This window comes from Ceratotherium simum, chromosome 12 (genome assembly GCF_057802395.1).
Source record: "Ceratotherium simum simum isolate JZ-2026a chromosome 12, ASM5780239v1, whole genome shotgun sequence".
NCBI classification, from domain to species: domain Eukaryota; kingdom Metazoa; phylum Chordata; class Mammalia; order Perissodactyla; family Rhinocerotidae; genus Ceratotherium; species Ceratotherium simum.
The window spans coordinates 32,691,441-32,710,647 of record NC_141911.1 but is presented as its reverse complement, the minus strand read 5'-3'; the positions used below and the strand labels follow the sequence as shown (position 1 = coordinate 32,710,647).

At 35.7% G+C, this 19,207-nt stretch overlaps 1 protein-coding gene and 1 non-coding gene across 4 annotated transcripts in view; both read left to right on the top strand.

Annotated features, from left to right (window-relative positions):
- The window catches only part of MND1 (meiotic nuclear divisions 1), a 73,622-nt gene that overhangs the window by 39,396 nt on the left and 15,019 nt on the right, over window positions 1-19,207 (top strand). For all 3 annotated transcript variants that reach the window (XM_087437512.1, XM_004420927.3, XM_087437513.1), the window contains exons 5-6: window positions 12,408-12,482; window positions 15,443-15,557. In XM_087437512.1, coding sequence (XP_087293638.1) covers window positions 12,408-12,482; window positions 15,443-15,557 — 190 coding nt within the window. The remainder of the gene's footprint in view (window positions 1-12,407; window positions 12,483-15,442; window positions 15,558-19,207) is intronic.
- On the top strand, window positions 10,414-10,520 carry LOC147915814 (U6 spliceosomal RNA). Its single transcript, XR_015553855.1, has one exon. It is a non-coding gene; the product is annotated as a U6 spliceosomal RNA (small nuclear RNA).

Sequence of the window (19,207 nt, the reverse complement as noted above, 5' to 3'; positions counted from 1 at the left end):
TGCAGGAGTTCCCCTTATCCAGTTTTCAGTTCTGTCTCAGGGGTAATTTTTCCAGGAGTAGTTGTCAATTGGCTGTGTCCACGGGAGGAGGTGAGTTCAGAGTCTGCTTACGCCGCCATCTTGACTTCTCTCACTAATAGAGGTTCTTTATCTTACTAAAGAAGTTTGGAAGTGGGCTCTTTCGGCATTGGTTAATCTCACCACACATTGATATCAGAGGTCTGGAGTGGCTTCTCTGACATTTTCTGGCTTTCCCTTTTTGGGTGCAAGGAGCTATTACAGCTACTGTATCTTCCATGACAATGTCCAAAGCGGAAAGAAAGATGGACATTTTTCTTGTACATCTCTCTCTCTTTTTATCCAGGAGGAAAATTCCAGAATGCCCCCTTTCCCAAGAAGGCTTCCCTTTATGTCTCATTGGCCAGATCTGAGTTACATGCTCACGCTGGCAAGGGTAAGCCATCATAGTTCATCATCAGGGACTGGGCGGGGACCCATTCTCTCTGAGCGCATTGCCACTCCAATCTGAACAAAGTTGTAGTTCTATTTACAAAGAAAGAAAGGCTTTAGAGAGGCAACCAACAGGATCTGCAAAATTATACCTATATGCACTTAAAAGTTGTGTCTTTTAAATTGAATGTTCTTAGTCTCTCCATTATCTCAGCTAATCAAGAATTAAATATATGTTAGTTGAGATTGAGTGCCTCAAAAATTGAGGGTGGGTGGTGAATGGGGGAAGTATATAAACTAAGTACTTTCATTGGTCAATAATTTAAAATAAAAATTATAATAGTTAATATTACAACTATGAGATTTGGATGAATTTTTACGATAGGACTTAAGACTTCAGAGATTTATTTTTTATATTTGTTTGTTCGTTTTACTTTTGTAGTAAGTGGCTTTGGGCTGGGCTTCTAAACCTTCCCCCAGGAATTATTCTCTTTTGCTATTCTATTCTGCTTGCTGCATGAGTTTGAGAAGCTTGACTCTAGAGCTATAGAATTCCCTATACTGTTCTCAAAACACTCTTCTGTGCTTCATATGAGTTACAGGTTTGTGATGGCCGTTCTTCATTCATAACTTTTTTCTCTCCAAATCAGCCAACCTGGAAAAAGATTTACTCCACAAAAAAGTGGACCTACAATTTTGATGTCATGCCACCAGGTGGGGGCAGTGTCAAAGCCATATATATCCTTAGTTTCCTGGGATAGCTGTAATTTTCAATTTATTTGGCCTGTTTTGTCCTCAAAAAGCACATCAATATTTTATACATTTTACTATTTTAAGATTCATAATGTCTCTGGCTGCTTTATGTGTTTAGAAGTTTCACAAAAATGGCCCTATTAGTTGGGGTCTTTTTTGTTTAAAGTATGGTTCTTACTTGACAAAAGGGCATGGTTCAAACTTCCAGGCCTGCATTTCAGCAGATTCAAATTTAGGGCTTTGTTCAGATTCCCTAGTATTTATATTTATTTATAACCATAAATTTCCTACACTATAACTCTTTTTGAAAAATAGTTTTAGCGCCGGCCCCGTGTCTTAGCGGTTAAGTGCGCGCGCTCCGCTGCTGGCGGCCTGGGTTTGGATCCCGGGCGCGCACCGACACACCGCTTCTCTGGCCATGCTGAGGCCGCGTCCCACATACAGCAACTAGAAGGATGTGCAACTATGACATACAACTATCAACTGGGGCTTTGGGGGAAAAATAAAAAAATAAATAAAATTATAAAAAAAAAAAAAGAAAAATAGTTTTAGATTAGATGCAAAACAACCTCAACTTTAAGTTTTGTTAATTATAGTTTTTAAAGCTATATGCATATCACCTTGTCAGTAATTTCTAACACTTAAACTTGCCACAAATCTTAGTTTGGTTGGCTGCTCTCAACTCTTGAGTTAGTTTACCATCAAGTGTATTAGATTGCTCTCTTTACTCTGCTAAAGCTGTTTAGGCTATGGAAGAGAAGGCTTTAGTTTGCCTTTTTTTTTTTTGGTAAAGAAGATTGGCGCCTGAGCTAACATCCATTGCCAATCTTCCTCTTTTTGCTGAGGAAGATTAGTCCTAAGCTAACAGGGCTAATCTTCCTCTATTTTTTGTATGTGGGATGCTGCCACAACATGGCTTGACGAGCAGTGTGTAGGTCCGTGCCCAGGATCCAAATTCGCAAACCCCAGGCCACCAAAGTGGAGCGTACAAACTTAACCACTACACCACCAGGCCGGCCCCTAGTTTGCCTTTGAAATCCAAGTTCTCTTGAATTTTTCCACTATTAAGAGACAGGTAGAAAAAGAAGAAAGAGTGTTGTTCTCATAAAAAGATAAAAGCCTTTATGGGCAAGTGCTCTAATCACTGACTATTTCTCAGCATTGTTGTCTAACATCTGTGGCCATCTTCCTCCGTTTTATACATGGGATGCTGCCACAGCATGGCTTGATGAGTGGCACATAGGTCTGCGCCCGGGATCCGAACCTGCAAACCCCAAAGCGGGTGCACGTGAACTTAACCACTACACCACCAGGCCGGCCCAAAACATTTTAAATAGTTTAATTTAAGCAGCATTTTCATTAGACATTTCAATACTGGACAGTCTTAACTCTCATAAGAAGTATTCGGAAACGTTAGGAGTAAAATTTGAGCATATTATTTCCCAATGCTCTTGAAAGACAATAAGAAAATAAGCAATTCCTTATATAAAAATAATTTTGCTGACTTTAACATCTATGTAGGTCTATTGGTAGATTCTGAGGAATTGGCCAGGAATTGTTGGGTATATGAGTGTCCCCATGGACATGTGAGCCACACTCAGAAGTGAGAGAACAGAGCCTACCTGGAGCTATGTTAAATTCTGCCCCAGAGGGCGTTGAAACCTAACACAGGGAGTCTGTGTGGAATGAACCTCTGAAAAACCAGGCTGGAAGGGGGTGAGGGGCAAGTTGGGGAAGGGGGATGGTGAGGGGTGGAATGTTGTGTAGCCCGCAGAGAATGTGTCTTCTGCGTCATGGGGATTACAGTTAGGGGGCTCTAACAGGAAGGCTAGAAGGAACCCAGGAGCGGACCCGCGCAAGGAGTCAGCTTAAACATCTGTCAGGCCCAGAGAGCACTGGGGCATCTTAACAACAATACCTGAGTGTGATATTTCCTGTCCCCTTTACCTATTCTCTCTTCCTGTCTCCGAGCTGAGGTAGGGGTGGGGGACAAGAAGAAGAAACTGCAGTTAGTGGGCTGGAGGGAGAACAGAAACTGTAGACCAGAAAAGAGAAAAGACCCAGCAAAAGACCCACCGGCAACCAGCTGTTGCTGAAAGGGGGAGAAGTCTTATCTTTAAATCAAGATCTGTGTCGATTATTATGGTAGACATTCTAATTTCTGAATCAAGGCTTTGCTTGACAACTTAAAATAATTGTAGATCTTGATTGAGTGATCAAAGTTGAGGGACTTCCAGCTCTTCATCCAGTGGCAAAGGAAGTACTTCCCTCACTGAGCTGTTTTTAAAGTGGCAGTTGGGAAGAGAAATTAAGTTGCTTCTATGGTTTTACCCCATGAGTACAGTGCAAAATATGTATAGGTTATTTATTAACACAATAATATTAATAATACAAATCTGCTTATCTTTATACTTAATTCTAAATCTCCCCTTGATTTAAAAAAAATTTACTTACTAAAGAAACAATTGTATCATTCCAAATAATTTTAGGGTTGCCCTTCCAAGTGGATTTTGGGTTTCCTAATCAAGTAGGTGGGATTTGTAACAGAGATTCTCTATCTAGGACGTATTTTTGCCCACAGCACTGATAGTCATAATAATTCCTATTTATTTTCACTATTGTCTGGGGTCCTGTTACTAAGAAAGAATGGATGTTGGTAGACAATAAGTAGCTTCTACTGTTTAGCCCTCATCTCTGCGTTTGTCATATTATAACCCAGTTCTGATGTCTGGAGAGTCTATAATCTTCCATAACTTTGTATCTAACTTCCTTCACTGCATCAGTTGGGTTTTGCATGTCTTTGGCTTTCAAAATTGACTTCTAATTGGATTCTGTGTAAGGCTTTGTCTGACTATAGTCAGAACTTCTAAGTTCATTTTCATGACACTATAAAGCTTCTGTTGGACCTTCTTTCTCTATCTTCCTTATCTCTTAACTACTTTTTAATATTTTTTATTGCTTCCTAGAAATTAAAAATAGTTCATTTTCAAATAATTCATTTTCAAATCTTACTTTTTTCTTCTTGTAATTTCTTTAGTTTTTCTATTTCTCCTTTTATTACTTTAATCTTATTGAACATATTCCTGATCTTTCTAGTTGAAGGAATGATAATCTCTTGTTTTAAGTGCACTGCTCTGACTCAAACAGTTCATTTCTTCACATTGTAATTTTCGATTATCGTGATCTCATCTTCAGCAGAGATTATGTATGAGTGTCTGAATTCTTTGAGTTCTCAAACATGCACTTATTGAATAGCTTCATTTTCCCTTTATGTTGCTTTTTAATGGAATTCCTCACTTTTACTATGTCCATTATTTAGGATTACTGGTGCACTTTTCTCATTTCCAGGTTCTTAAATGTGTTCCACAGGGTTGGATCGCTGGAAATTTTATCTCCTGGTTAAATGGAGTATTAATCTGCTGTATTTTTACTGGCTTCACAGACTGTTATCTTTTAATGAGCACTGTCTTATAGCATAAGGAAAAATAATTTACTTGAAAAATATTCAACATTCAGTGCTCACTACATGCCTTGAGTTATTTGTCACTATGTTAATTTTGTGAAAAGATTTGAGCCAGTAGTATTGTAACTGTGTATATAGTGGGCACTTCATAAATGCTTATTGAATGAAGAGCCTTCCCGGCGTATATTACTTTATTCCACCAACTGCTATTCTTGGAGACTTAGTTCTATAACCCAGTATAGAGGAATAAGAATGTTTTAAATTTGATGTCTTCCAGAATGTTTCACAGCTTTCATTGCTGGCCAGCACTATGTGAAATAGATTATTTTTGAAGCTTTATTTGTTGTAACAGTTAAAATGTTTACTGTGATAATGGCAGAAAACCCAAGTTTACTTGGCATGAATGATAAAGGCAAGATTGATTTAATGGTTTATTTAAATTAAAACTTTTCAAAAGTAGAGCATACTTCAAGCATCATGTAATCAAGATTCTGACTCTATTTCTCTGCATTTATCTTGATTTTGCCTTTTGTGTGATGCCCATGTCCTCAGGTTGGCTTTCTTCGTGGTTATAAGATGGCTGGCTGCAGTAATTTGGGCTATTTGCTTCCTTGTAGCTATGTAGTTTAGAATCCAGAGGGCGGGAGAGAGTTGTTTCCCCACAACCATTGAACAAAAGACTGTCTTTATTCTGATTCAGTAACACTTGAATGCAACCACTGTGGCAAAAAGCATTCCAGGCAGTGATAGACTTAGGTGTGGGGTCATTGCCTATCCCTTAGTAGCACTGAAAATAGTATTAAACCCTAACAAGAAATGGGTAAGACATACATGAAGAAAACTACAAAACTCTACTGAAGTACATGGAAAGAACTCTTAAATAAATGAAGCAACATATTCATGAATGAGAAAGCTCAACTATAAAAAAATGTCAATTCATATCTCTATAGCTAACAGTAACCAAAATCCCACTGAATACTTAATGGATGATTCTCAAATTTATGTGGTAGAGAAACTGCAAGAAGGACCAAGAAAGTATTAAAAAGAAAGAAAATGAGGTGGAGTTTTTTCCTATCAGATGTCAAAACAAATATAATGCTATAGTGATTAAAACTTGCTATTCATGTAAGAATAGACAAACAGATAAATGGAGCAGTATAGAGAAGCCCTAAGCAGGCTCATGTATACTTATTTACTTTATGATAAAAATGCCATACATCTTTATCAATTCAGTGGACAGACTATTCAATGAATTATAGGGATAATTGGATATCCATTGAAATGAACTGAAGTTAGAGCCCTACCTTACACCATTTCCTAAATAAACCAGAGGCCTTTTAAAAAGCAAAAGATCAAAAGAATACTCTACAAATAATAGAAGGAAACTATTTGTACAGTATTAGTTTGAGAGGCTTTTCTAGGCAAGATGCCGAATCTGGAAGCCAACAGATTGATATATTTGCATAAAAAATTAAAACTTGTACATTGAAACATAGCATTAAAAGTTAAACATTTTTAACGAAGTAATTACCATCTACTACATATAAAAAGTTCCTAAAAATATGTGAGAAAATGGTAAACAATGCAATAAAATAATCATCAAAGGATATTATTAAATAAGTCATTGAAGAAACACACATGATCAATAGGTATATGAAAAGATGCTAAATATCGATAATCAAAGATGTACAAATTAAAACAATAGTGGAATGTCATTTTTCAGCTATCAGATTATCAATGTTTTAAACTATTACCAGTATCCACTTTTGGGAAACCTGCAGGGAGTAAGCCTGTTATAAACTGTCTATGAAGGACAAATGACTGAATTAAAAGTTAAACATTCACTCACACACATTAGGAAGACTGTTATAAAGGAAAAAAAATTATAATTAACAAGTGTTGGCAAAGTTGAATGCTTGTGCATTGCTGGTGGGAGTGTAAAATGATGAAGCCAGTGTGGAAAAAGTATGGTGGTTCCTCAAAAAGTTAAACATAGAATTACTATATGATCCAGCATTCTACTTAGAGGTATATACCCAGAAGAATTGAAAGCAGAGAAGGGACTCAGATACTTGTACACCAACGTTCATAGCAGATTATTCAGAATAGCTTAAAGGTAGAAAAAAACCAAATATCCATCAGCCATGAATGTATAAACAAAATGTGGTATATACATACGGTGGAATATTTATTATTCAGCCTTAAAAAGGAATGAAATTCTGATACATGCTACAACCTGGATGAACCTTGAAAACATTATACTAAATGAAATAAGCTAGACACAAAATGACAGACACTGTGTGATTCCATTTATATGAGGTAATTAAAATAGGCAAATTCATAGAGACAGAAGGTAGAATAGAGGTTACCAGAGACTGCATGAAGAGAGGAATGGGAAACTATTCTTTAATGGATACAAAGTTTCTGTTTGCGATAGTGAAAAAGTTCTGGCAATGGATAATGGGGATAGTTGCACAATATTGTGACTGTACTTAATACCACTGAATTATACACTTAAAAATGGTTAAATTTTATGTGTATTTTGCACAATAAAGAGCACCAAAAAAAAAAAAAGGTAAATGTTCCTATCCTTTGACCCAGCAATTTTGCTTATAACCTACCTTACAGAAAGACTTCCATGTGTGCACAGAGATCTATGTCAAATGATGGGGGTGTTGGAGCTTTGCAGTAATGAAAAACTGGACATTAATAAATAGCTATTGATAAAGGAGTGGAATAATAAAGTAATAGTATGTAGACATTTTAAAAAGAATGAAACAGCAAATGTTGGTGAGGATGTGAGCAACAGGAATTCTCATTCATTGCTATGGGAATGCAAAATGGTACAACCACTTTGAAAGACAGTTTGGCAGCTTCTTACAAAACTAAACATACTCCTATCATATGGTCCAGCGATGAATCCTTGAGATTTACCCAGATGAGTGAAAAACTTAGGTGCACATTAATTTTTACAGCAGTTTTATTCATACTTTCCCAAACTTGGAAGCAACCAAGATGTCTTTCAGTAGGTAAATCCATAAATAAACTGTGGTACATTCAGACAGTGGAATATTATTCAGTGATGAAAAAAATGAGCTTGCACGCCATGAAAAGACATGGAGTAAGCTTAAATGCATATTACTAAATGAAAGAAATGAAAGGTTATGTAATGTTTGATTCCAACTATATGACATTCTGGAAAAGGCAAAACTATATAGACAGTAAAATGATCAGAGGTTGGAAGAGGCAGGGATGAATAGGCAGAGCACAGAGGATGTTTAGGGCAGTGAAAGTACTCTGTATCATACCGTAATGATACATACATATCATTATACATTTGTCACAGCCCCATAAAATGTACAACACCAAGAGTGAACCCTAATGTAAACTATGGACTTTGGGTGATAGTGATGTGTCAAAGTAGGTTCATCAGTTGTAACGAATGTACCACTCTGGGGGATTTTGATAGTGGAAGAGCCTGTGTGTATGTGGGGGCAGAGGGTGTATGGGAACTCTCTGTACTTCTACCCAATTTTACTGTGAAGCTAAAACTGCTCTAAAAAAATAAAATCTATTTAAAAAAGTGAAGTAGACCTACATATATATGTTGACATGTAAATTTCTCTGAAAATAGCAAGTTGTAGAACATTGCACAAAGGATAATCTCATATGTTTTTGAAATGTTCTCTATATTGATCTATATCTGAATATAAAACAAAGGAATGGGACAAGAGAGATCCCCCCTAGACTTTACAGGGCTCACCCCCAGTGAGGGGGTGGGGGTTGTGGGGATGGTGCAGAGGTAAAAAGCAAAAGGGCACTTTGCCTAAATATTTCTGCATTGAGTTTTTAAAAACAAGAATGTACTCATATTTTAATCTCTCGAGAATACTGTCATAGATTGCTTATAATGGGAAAAGGGTTTTTATACTGATTATATAGAAAATTTAAAAGTATATTCCACAATACAGGGTTAACCATTTTTTAAATTTTGTGCATTTTCTTGCAGTTTTTTTTTTTTTGGTCATAGATAGGCTGTCAAATGTATTGACAGTTTGTTTCCAGCTTTTTAAAAACTCTATTCTTTATTTTACAGTGTCACTAAAAATGCTTCCAAAACATTTCCTTTGGCAACACAATTGTGACGCGTTCATACCATGAAATATTGATTTAATGTTTCTCTATTATTAAGACAATTACGTGGCTCCTATCTTTATATATAAATATATCTTTATAGTGTTCATTGTTTCCTTATGATCAATTCCTAAATGGAATATTGCCTTAAAAGATAAATTTTAAAGTTGTAGATACTCTAACAAGACTTTTTAAATATATAAAATTTTAAAATTTTAAATGGTACTGACTCTTTTTTTTTAAGGAAAAACAAAAGACATAGAACCTATTTTTCCATAACATATTGTACGTGAATTTTGATAAAGCAGTAGACTAATCTGGTTTCTCTTATTAACCTCTTTTCCCCATTCTCTGTTCCCGGACACTCTTTCCCACCTATGAAAACCTCTATATTCCTTCCCTAATGCATTGAAATTTTTTTATTTCTAAAAAAGAGCAAATCAGAATTCTGATGCAGCCACCTTGAATCAATCTTTCTGTTCCTCCAATGAATAGGCAGTTCCTCCAGGCAGTGAATTAGCCCTTTAGAAAACATTGGCATTATGTTTCTCATTCCTGATGGTCAGTATAGGTGATCTGACATGCATTAAAGAGAAGCATTGTGTCAGATCCTCAAGTCTAAAGATGAAATCCTGTTCTTACTAATTATAAGAGTTTTTGTTTTTATTGTTACTGCTGTTGTTTTGTTCTGAGTTACTGGGTTTTTAAAAATTATTTGCTTTAGTGAAAGTTGGAAATGGATTTGTTACAGTATGTATTCTTGTTTTATGTTATAGAAGTGTGTCAGGAGAGTTTGTTCTTTAAAGGAAGCATATGGTGAATACCTTTCTTGAATATAGAGTATCACTCCTTTTTCTGTTTTTGTAAATGTGGACTTGTATATTTCTTTTAGTAACGGAAATATTAAAATATTTTGTTTCTAGTTCAGGCTACAATATTTAGCAGTAATTCATTTTTGCTGATGAACTAGATAATATTCTGCCATATATTAATATCTTCTATATTTCAGTTGGGTTTATTACTGCAAGAAAACAAGTTTTTGTTTAGATCAGTGGTTTTCAAAAGTTTGGTGTCCCCAACCAGGAGCATCAGTGTCACCGTGACCTGGGAGCATGTTAGAAATGCAAATTATTAGGTTCCATCCCAGACCTGCTATTCAGAAACTGGGAGGTGGAGCCCAGCAACCCGTGTTTCAACAAGCCCTTCCAGTGATTCTGATATATGCTAAAGTTTGAGAACTACTGGTTTAGTTAATATCTGTACAGTGGCTAAAAATCTCAGCTCTTAATCACTTGAGGCCTGGATTTGGTTTAATTCCAAGGTATGTGTTAGGAACTACATATAGCAATACTGCTTCTAAGAGATGTATAGATGAAAAACTGATAGCATGGATCACCTCACGAGAGTTGCTTTCATTGTTTCCAGTAGTAGAGATTTTAAGAACTAAACAGAGAGCCAAGGATCCTTCACTCTTGAGCTGAACCAAATTTTTTCAATACTTGGGATAATTAGCAGAAGCGTCGCATTTGATAACATCATTTAGATTGTGCCTCCCTCCATTACCAAGATACTTAAAAAGATAAATCATGAAATCACATTTAAAATACTTAAGAGTGCTCGCTTCGGCAGCACATATACTAAAATTGGAACGATACAGAGAAGATTAGCATGGCCCCTGCACAAGGATGACACGCAAATTCGTGAAGTGTTCCATATTTTTTATGCAAGACACAAAAAAAAATAGAAGTACAATGATGTACACCTGAAATTTTTACAATGTTATAAACCAATGTTACTGCAATAAACAAAAAATTAAAAAATAAATAAATAAAATAAAATACTTAAGATTATTTTCAGAGTGAAGGAATTCCTGAATTAACTCTCTTTCAAATGCTTTTAAGTTGTAAATAATTACAAGCAGACATACAATACCCAGAAGACACTTCATTGATATAATTAAGATATATATCTGTTAATTATTTGTTTATTTTTTTTATAATTATTAACTTTTTGGATAACATCTACCTATCTGGTTATTTTAAAAACATTTTAATAGAAAAATGTCATGCAAATATGTATGTGTATTTTTTTCATTGGAAAATTCTCTACTCCTGAATTTAAATGTTACATGCATTTATTAATTATTTCAGGTGGGCCCTTCAGGGTGGAATATTAACTTTTTAAACATGGTATTATTTTATAAATGGGAGCCCTTGTTTTAAAGAACGAAATCCCCTTGCTAAATTTAGGGCTTTAAAGCTTATTTTGGCTCTGAAACCTACAGCAGATTTTTGTTTTTCACCTTAGGAAGATAATTACTCTCAAGAAGAGGTATAACTGGTTTGGTGGTGGTGTCTTCTTGGCATCACAGATGGATTTTGTTCGTGCTATGGATTAAAATCAGTGAGTGACTAGAGAACCATTAAAGGAAAGCTGACAGTGTTTCCTTTATGCATATTGAGAAGTGAAAGATTTCCCAAAGCCAGGGTAAAGCTACCAACTTTTTGAAGATACACTGTTTGTGATTTTTAGGCAAAAAAGAGTAAATATTTTTCACCCTCTGCATATAACTAAGGTCATATTGTGAAAGGTCATTTTCTCATAATCAGCCAAAAGAAATCATTCATCCAAACGTTAATTATTTTCCACATGTTCATAACTCAAGAGTGAGGGAGGAGTGGAATGTATTTTAAGAAGGCCCTTACCCAGTCAAATGAGTCTGGAATTTCTAACTAGTTTATAGCAAAAGATGTGGTGGAGAATTTAGTACTGGGAATTTCCTGTAATTATTTATTTAGTCTTGGGCCCTGGTGAGATTAATAAAATTGAGAAGGGGAAGCAATGTTCTGAAATTAACCAGTCCGTTTTGATGTAGGCCTAGCCACATGCTAATGAATATTCTATATCTGTGGTCTCTTTATGCTGGTATTATTTAATCCATTTCCACATATAACTTACTACTTTCTAAGCTTAGTAAAGGGCTTAAACTGATCACTTTTAAGGTATGTAAAACATGCATAAAATCAACAACAGGCTAATATATTTTTTTCTTCTCTGAGAACTTAGTATATAAAGTATGCAATTCCTTACAAAGTACCTTATTTAAGAATAATAAGTGATGCGTTCATTTTTGACTCTATGTTAGTGAATCGGGTCACAATACTACAAGTCTATAAGAAGCAGTCTAGGGTATTTTGAAAGACTAGTCAGAAGTGAAATGAAATTTGAAGAAAAACTTTATATAAAACAGATTTTTTTGAATTTTCAAGTTCAATTTTTAACTGAATAATACACCTCAAGTTATTTGGGATGGGAATGAGGAATCTCATAAATGAAGACTGTTGAAAAGATTGAAACCATATTATTCATTTTTCTATATAGGATAAGAAGAAATATTTTTAAACTTTTTTTTTTCAGTCTGCCCTAATGATTCATGATACTTTTTTTTTTTTTTTCAGATTAGAGAAGTTAGTTCACAATGTCGTCTTTGACTTTTTTGTTACATTGACTTGGCTTGAAGACAAATCTCATTTGTCTTCTTAACTCATAAACTTCATGTTAAGCAGGTTTATCTTAGCAAGCCATTCTATTTGTTTTAATTCTCTAGTTATCTGAGGGAAACCAAAAGCACTCAAACCTACAGAAAAGCATCGAGAAAGCTAAAATTGGCCGAAATGAAACGGTAAGTCTGTGTCTGTGGACTCTTTAATAACGTCAATTCTAAATAGCAGAGTAAGGACATGGAGCTTCCTGTGAGGAGTATGCCATTCCTACCAGAAGAGACATGAGTCACAGCGAAAGACGTGAACATTTGACCTGGTAAGATTCACTAATTGTGATTCTAGATTTATTCTTGTATTATATTGTATATGGCAGCGTGGCATAAAAGCATAAACCCTGGAACCAGACTGCCTGAGTTTGAAAGTCTCCTAAACTCTGTTCTCAGTTTTCTCAGTTGTAAAATGGGGAACAATAAAATCATTGGGTTATTGTGTGCATTAAACTAGCTAATATTTACAAAGCACTTAGAAGAGGACCTGGCATGCGGTAAGCCTATATAAATGTTTATGTAAATTTTTAAGAGTCATGTTTCTTAAAAGTCTTGGCACAGAACAAATTGAAAACTATCAATATAGTATCCTTGTGGCCGTGTAATATTTCTAAATTATTTAAATGAATATTGGCCTACTATTTTTTTTGTTCGTTTTGTTTTCTTTGTGAGGAAGATCAGCCCTGAGCTAACATCGGATGCCAATCCTTCTCTTTTTGCTGAGGAAGACTAGCCCTGGGCTAACATCCGTGCCCATCTTCCTCTACTTTATATGGGACACCGCCACAGCATGGCTTAACAAATGGTGCGTGGGTGCGCGCCCGGGATCCGAACCTGCGAACCCCAGGCTGCCGAAGCAGAGCACGAGCACTTAACTACTGAGCCACCGGGCTGGCCCTGACTTACTATTTTATTTTAAAAAGTGCAGTGTTCTCTAAAGTATTATGTTAGTGGTTTTTAAAAATCAGTTTACTTTCTAGTTTCATCATTATCTGAAATATGGATTTATGACATGAAAAAATATTGAAGATCAATGTGAACTACTAAGCAGTCCATCTACACCTCTATTTGTACCACTTGATTGTGAAAGAGACTGAAAAACTTGTCACATTGTAGAAAAGAATACATTACGGTTTACAGTGGCTTTATGCTTTTCAAAGCTGTTTTACATGTCTTCTTTCATGTGAATAATCAGCCCAGTCAGATAGGAATTGGAGAATGGTAGTTTCTGAAGAATATTCAAGGGAAGGTAAGTTCTGGGCATAACCTGAAGCTGTTATATTTCTCCTTCAATTGATAAGAGCAATTACCACTTCTTTATGTGATCCCTTTTATTTCTTTAAGATTGGCAATAACTTGTAGAAGCACCATTAGCTAATGGTGACGTACACATGCCCAAAAGTTGTCAGCCAGTGTGCTGAGTGTTACCCAGCCCACCGGAACCATTGCAACTAGGGAAAAAAACAGTAGCAAACCTAGTTGGTGCCTGCAGCTATTACAAGAGTGTAGTAGTTCAGAAAGGCTCCTGAGGAAGACAAACTCTTGTGTTCACCGAGCTCACTGGTCAGGATTTTTCAGAAATACCTAGCCCTTATCTGCGAGATATTATTCTTGGTGATGCTGCTGCTGCTGATAGTGATGATGATGAAGAAGAAGAAATAGCTAACATATATGTTCCGCTTACTGTGAGCCAGGCAGGTATACTATTCCAAACACATTTTATGTATTTATTGAATCCTGCCAACAGTCCAAGGAGGTAGCTACTATTACTATCTCCATTTTTACATCTGAGTAACTAAAGGCACAAAGAGGTGAAGTAATTTGGCAAAGATTTCAGTGCTAGTAACAGTCTCTGATGGCTCCCAATTCAGGGTATCTGGAGAGCTGTCATTGCGTTCACGTGGATGTTCACCACTCTGCTTCTCCTGTCTTCATTAGCTTTTTCTCTTCTCATTGTTCATTGTGGAGCATGTATAATTTGGGTGTGGATGGCAAATAATGACCATCTTATATTGTAGTTATTTTTAAATCTCTCCTGAGCTGTGCTAATATGGTATATACTAATCATCTGTGGCTATTTACATTTAAATTAAAGTTAAATACAATTAAATTCCATTTCTCAGTAACAATAGTATGTGATGACATTCCATGTACTCATTAGCCACATGAGGCTACTGTTTCCTGCGTTAGAGAACACAGATCTAGAACATGTCTATCATTGCAGAGTTCTGTTGGACTATGCTGCTTCAGAGCCTGCTGCTCTGTACATGTATTCTCTTTTACAAATGCTGGCAAAGGAGCTTTCTTCACTTTGGAACCAAAGAGTAAAGGCAAAAGTAGAAAAACACAAGTACAAAAATATAAGCTAGCAAGGAACCTTGAACAAGTCCCATTAGGCAGCTTGAACTCTACTTGGTTCTGCCTCAGACTTATCCTATAATTCTGTACCATAACTTTTGCCCATATTTGATTTTTGTTTGGACTTATTTTTCAGGTTTCACACATATGAATTGAATACCTATAGAACTATGATTTCTACCTATTAGTGAGAATTATGGCTAGAAATTTCTAAGGGTGTTTATTGGATTATACTGTGTTTAAAAGCTTTATTCTTGTTTACCTTTAAAGGAAAGTATGGGGGGCCGCAAGCTACAACTCTATTATTTTTGATATATTTAAATATTTTTAAAGGTTAATCATCCTTAAAGGTTAAAAAATTGTCTAGAACACTTTTAATGAAAATTGTATAATTATTGATGTTGCCATAAAATTTTACTTGTGTATGTAGTCACAATCTCTTTGAATTCATACATAATTCATAACCCTCTCATATATTTATGAGCATTCCATTCTACGTATTAATTCTCATTAAATTAGTCAATGTATATAAAAGATGCTTGAGATTTCAGAGAAAAATGAGAATTCAGCTTGTTCTTATACTGTGAATAAATGTATGTGTAGATATAATATTGTCAAAAGCCTAATGCATATCAGTTATGAGAAATAAAATGAAAATGTTTATAAAATGTATAACCTTATAACACATGGCATTTTGTTTGTCTTAATTGTACATAAAACTATTTTGAATACAGGAAGAGAGAACCATGCTAGCAAGAGAGCTTTCTTCACTTCGAGACCAAAGGGAACAGCTAAAGGCAGAAGTAGAAAAATACAAAGAATGTGACCCACAAGTTGTGGAAGAAATACGTAAGTTTGTGTTGCTTTGCTAATGAAAGAGATTTTATACTTCTAGTTGCCTGGTAACCATTCTCTATGTATATGAGAAAATAAAGCCATTAACAGTATTAATGTTGCAAAAATATCTCCATTAAGGAGTCTTAATGTTAAAGCATTTAACAGTGACAACTTTGAAATTATAAATATTTTCAGAGCAAGGAAGGTAGGTGAGGTAGAAAGGATAAAGACATAAAATATAAGCTTTGGGAACTAAGCAGTCAGAGAAGGAGTTAAGTTGGCCTCAAGTACCTTGACTCTAGAAAGAAATCCCCCTTATTGTCTAGGAAAAATGATACCAAAAATATAAGAGTTTGCAAGTTGCAGAAAATCATCTGTGTGTTGACTTGCCTTTTGAATATACCAATGATATTTTGCCCTACTTTTAAGTTAAGCCAGAGTCCCCAAAGCTTTATTTTGAATAATTTTTATATATTTACTTAAAGACTGAAATTTGAATTTTTGGGGAAATGAAAGGGTATTATAAAAACACTGCGTTTAGGGGCCGGCCCGGTAGCGCAAGCGGTTAAGTACGCGCGCTCCGCTGTGGTGGCCTGGGGTTCGCCAGTTCGGATCCCGGGCGCGCACTGATGCACTGCTTGTCAGGCCATGCTGTGGCGGCGTCACATATAAAGTGGAGGAAGATGGGCATGGATGTTAGCCCAGGGCCAGTCTTCCTCAGCAAAAAGAGGAGGATTAGCAGATGTTAGCTCAGGGCCGATCTTCCTCACAAAAATAAATAAATAAATAAAATAAAATAGGCATTAAAAAAAAAAACTGCATTTAATTGTTTTGGGAAATATACATAACGGTCTTCACATTTTTATGTCTTAGCCTGTCTTTTCATTTAGAGAACTTTACCAAATGAAACTTTTAGGAAAACTGATATCATAGTATGTGATTGAAGGCTTTGAGAAAAATTGAAATATTTGGTAAAGTTAACCTGAGAATAGTTTAGTTGCAATTAAGCTGTTCTTAATGATATTCTTTACAAATAAAATATTTTTTAAACAGTTCAGTTAGTGTAATCTAAAGTTGAACTTAATTTTAGAGACAGGTCCCCGCTTTACACCACTCCACGAGGCACTGTTCACGTACGTATAGTACACAGCATAGATGGTGATAGATTGGCCCTGGTTCAGCTGATGACCCAAGGTGATTTTCAAAGAGAGGTGGAGGCAGAAGAACCCCCTGAGCCAATCATTTTCTGTAAATTAAGTATTTGGGGAGACATGTTAGCTCTTTTGTGCTACTTTTAATATGTGTTAAAGTTTTAACTATCAAATGACTCTCAGTGAACGCAGGCACATTAAAGCAGCAGGAGGCAAGGTGGGTTACTATTAGGAAGTTAGGCCTGCTCATGATTCACCTTTAAGAGGAAACACAGACCGCTTGTTAAAGAGGACATCAAATGTTGTGTGTCTTGTCTAGAGCAGCTTCTCATGAAAGAGAACATAAAGAACAGTTTTCTTAGCCAGGTTTAATACCTTCAGGTGATTTATTTTCAGGATCAGCATAGCTGTGCCCTCCAGCAGTTCATCATGCGAATTCTGTTTTAACAGTAACCAAATCTGATCCTTCATTTATTACTCTAACTTGGTTCTGCCTTCCTTCCTGATTTCAGTTTTGTGTGATTCTTCAACTTTTTCCCTGAAGTACCAACTCTTTGCTTACCCATCTCATTCTCTTTTCTGTCTCAGACCCACAACTCTTAACCGTACCCAATCAAGTCTTCTGCTTTTCACTTTGTGGTCCCCATTGTACTGCCACAGCTGTTTCCCTGGGCAGATGACCCTGACTGACATTACCTCTACTTGTGACCTCCATTTTTACAGCCGTTTTCATAATTTTGGTTACTTGGTTCCACTCAGGAATGACAAAACTCATATTTAGGCTTACAGGACTACTCTGACCTGTACTGATGGTGATCCTAATCCAGTGGATCGTCTTGAGGTGCAGAAAATCAGCAGGGATAGAAAATTGTGCCAGACTGATTCACGAAGTGGGAAAACTTTTATTCAGGCATATAATTTCAGATGTTGCCATTCCTTGTACCTCTGAACCAAGCAGCGCTTTTGGCAAGTGCATCACCTCTTAGAAAATAAAAAATAAAACTTGAAGGAAGAAGTTTCAGGGTGTAAAAAGGATGATTGATTTTCTGGAAAATAGCATAGTTGAGGAGGAAGTTGCAACTGCAATTTTATACTGGTTGCCTGAATTCTCTCCATCTTAACCCTGGAATTAAAAAGTTTGGTAATTTATTTCTCAGCCAAAGGAAAACATAGCAATGTGAATGAGTATTATGCAGGGTATGAGGTCTAAGTAAATGAGAAGAAAATGTTTTTTGGTTTACAGTGAGTTAAGAGACTTTATCATTCTTCATCAACATCAGACCTAGATTATCTTTTAATATTTATTTATGCAGCCACGTAAAATGCATCTGTATTTGGATCCTATAGAATTTATAGTGATGAATCTATTACGATGTATTAATTTTTGACATTATCATGTACATTTCTGATCATAATAGAGGAATGAGAGGAGAAGAGTCTTTCCTTCCTGGCTTTGTGCTATTTATTTTTTACTCCATTAAAAAATATTATCTATTTTTATAGAATACATTAATTATAGAAAATTACAACATATTTTAATCAACAGTAGATATGTTGGATACATTATTCCATAAACATATTTTAGATGTGAAGGCAAGATATCTTTTTCTATGGAAAGCTTCCAAACTACAATCAGAAGAAAAAAAACTATCAAAGCCTATATAACTGTAAAAAGAATTTTTAGGCTAACTTTAGTTCATACTTTTGTATAGAAATGTCCAATTCTTTTGCTTTTAAAATTTAGAACAGCTAACAAATAAAACTTTATTCAAATATGGCACTTCCACTTCCAACCAAGATAGAGTAGTAATGGACTTGATTTATTCTCCCACCTGAAAAACAGCAAAAATAAAATATGTTAAATAATTATTTTCAAGATACTTGATATCAGACAACAAAGGACAGTGATTCTTAGAGAAAGGAAACAAAGTAAGCCTTACAAGTGTCCTAGCTTATGTTGTTGAGAGAGTTTCCTAACTGTGGCACAAGGAAGGAAAACTTAGGCAGAGCCCTCCAGACTCCCTGAGTTGAGGAGATGGAACTGTGAATCAGGGAGACCAGCGTGGCTACAGTTCACAGGACAGCATACTAGAGAGGGGAGAGTTATACAGAAAGAGAATCCTGGATATCTACAGAAGGTTTCCCTCAAGTATTCAATGCTTGCATATGAGAAAACTACCCAAAGCTGGGGAAAGAACAATCTCAATTAGAAGGAATGGTGCCAGGCACTCACAGAGGACCAGGAATAGTGCCTAGTCTTACCAGTCAAATTGGAAAAATTTATAATTCACAAGGTACTAGGTAGAGTACTTAAGAAGATCTTGCTTCAGTAGAGGGGAGTAATTAGCCCTAGACTGAGCTCTGCTTTCAACTCACCTAACAAACCATAAGAGCAAGTCCTGAAAACATCAAACTATTGCAAAATAACTTCAATGCATCCCAGAACAAAGCTCAAGAGTATTTATAGGAGTACAGAAATATCCAGCACCCAACAAGATAAAAATCATAATG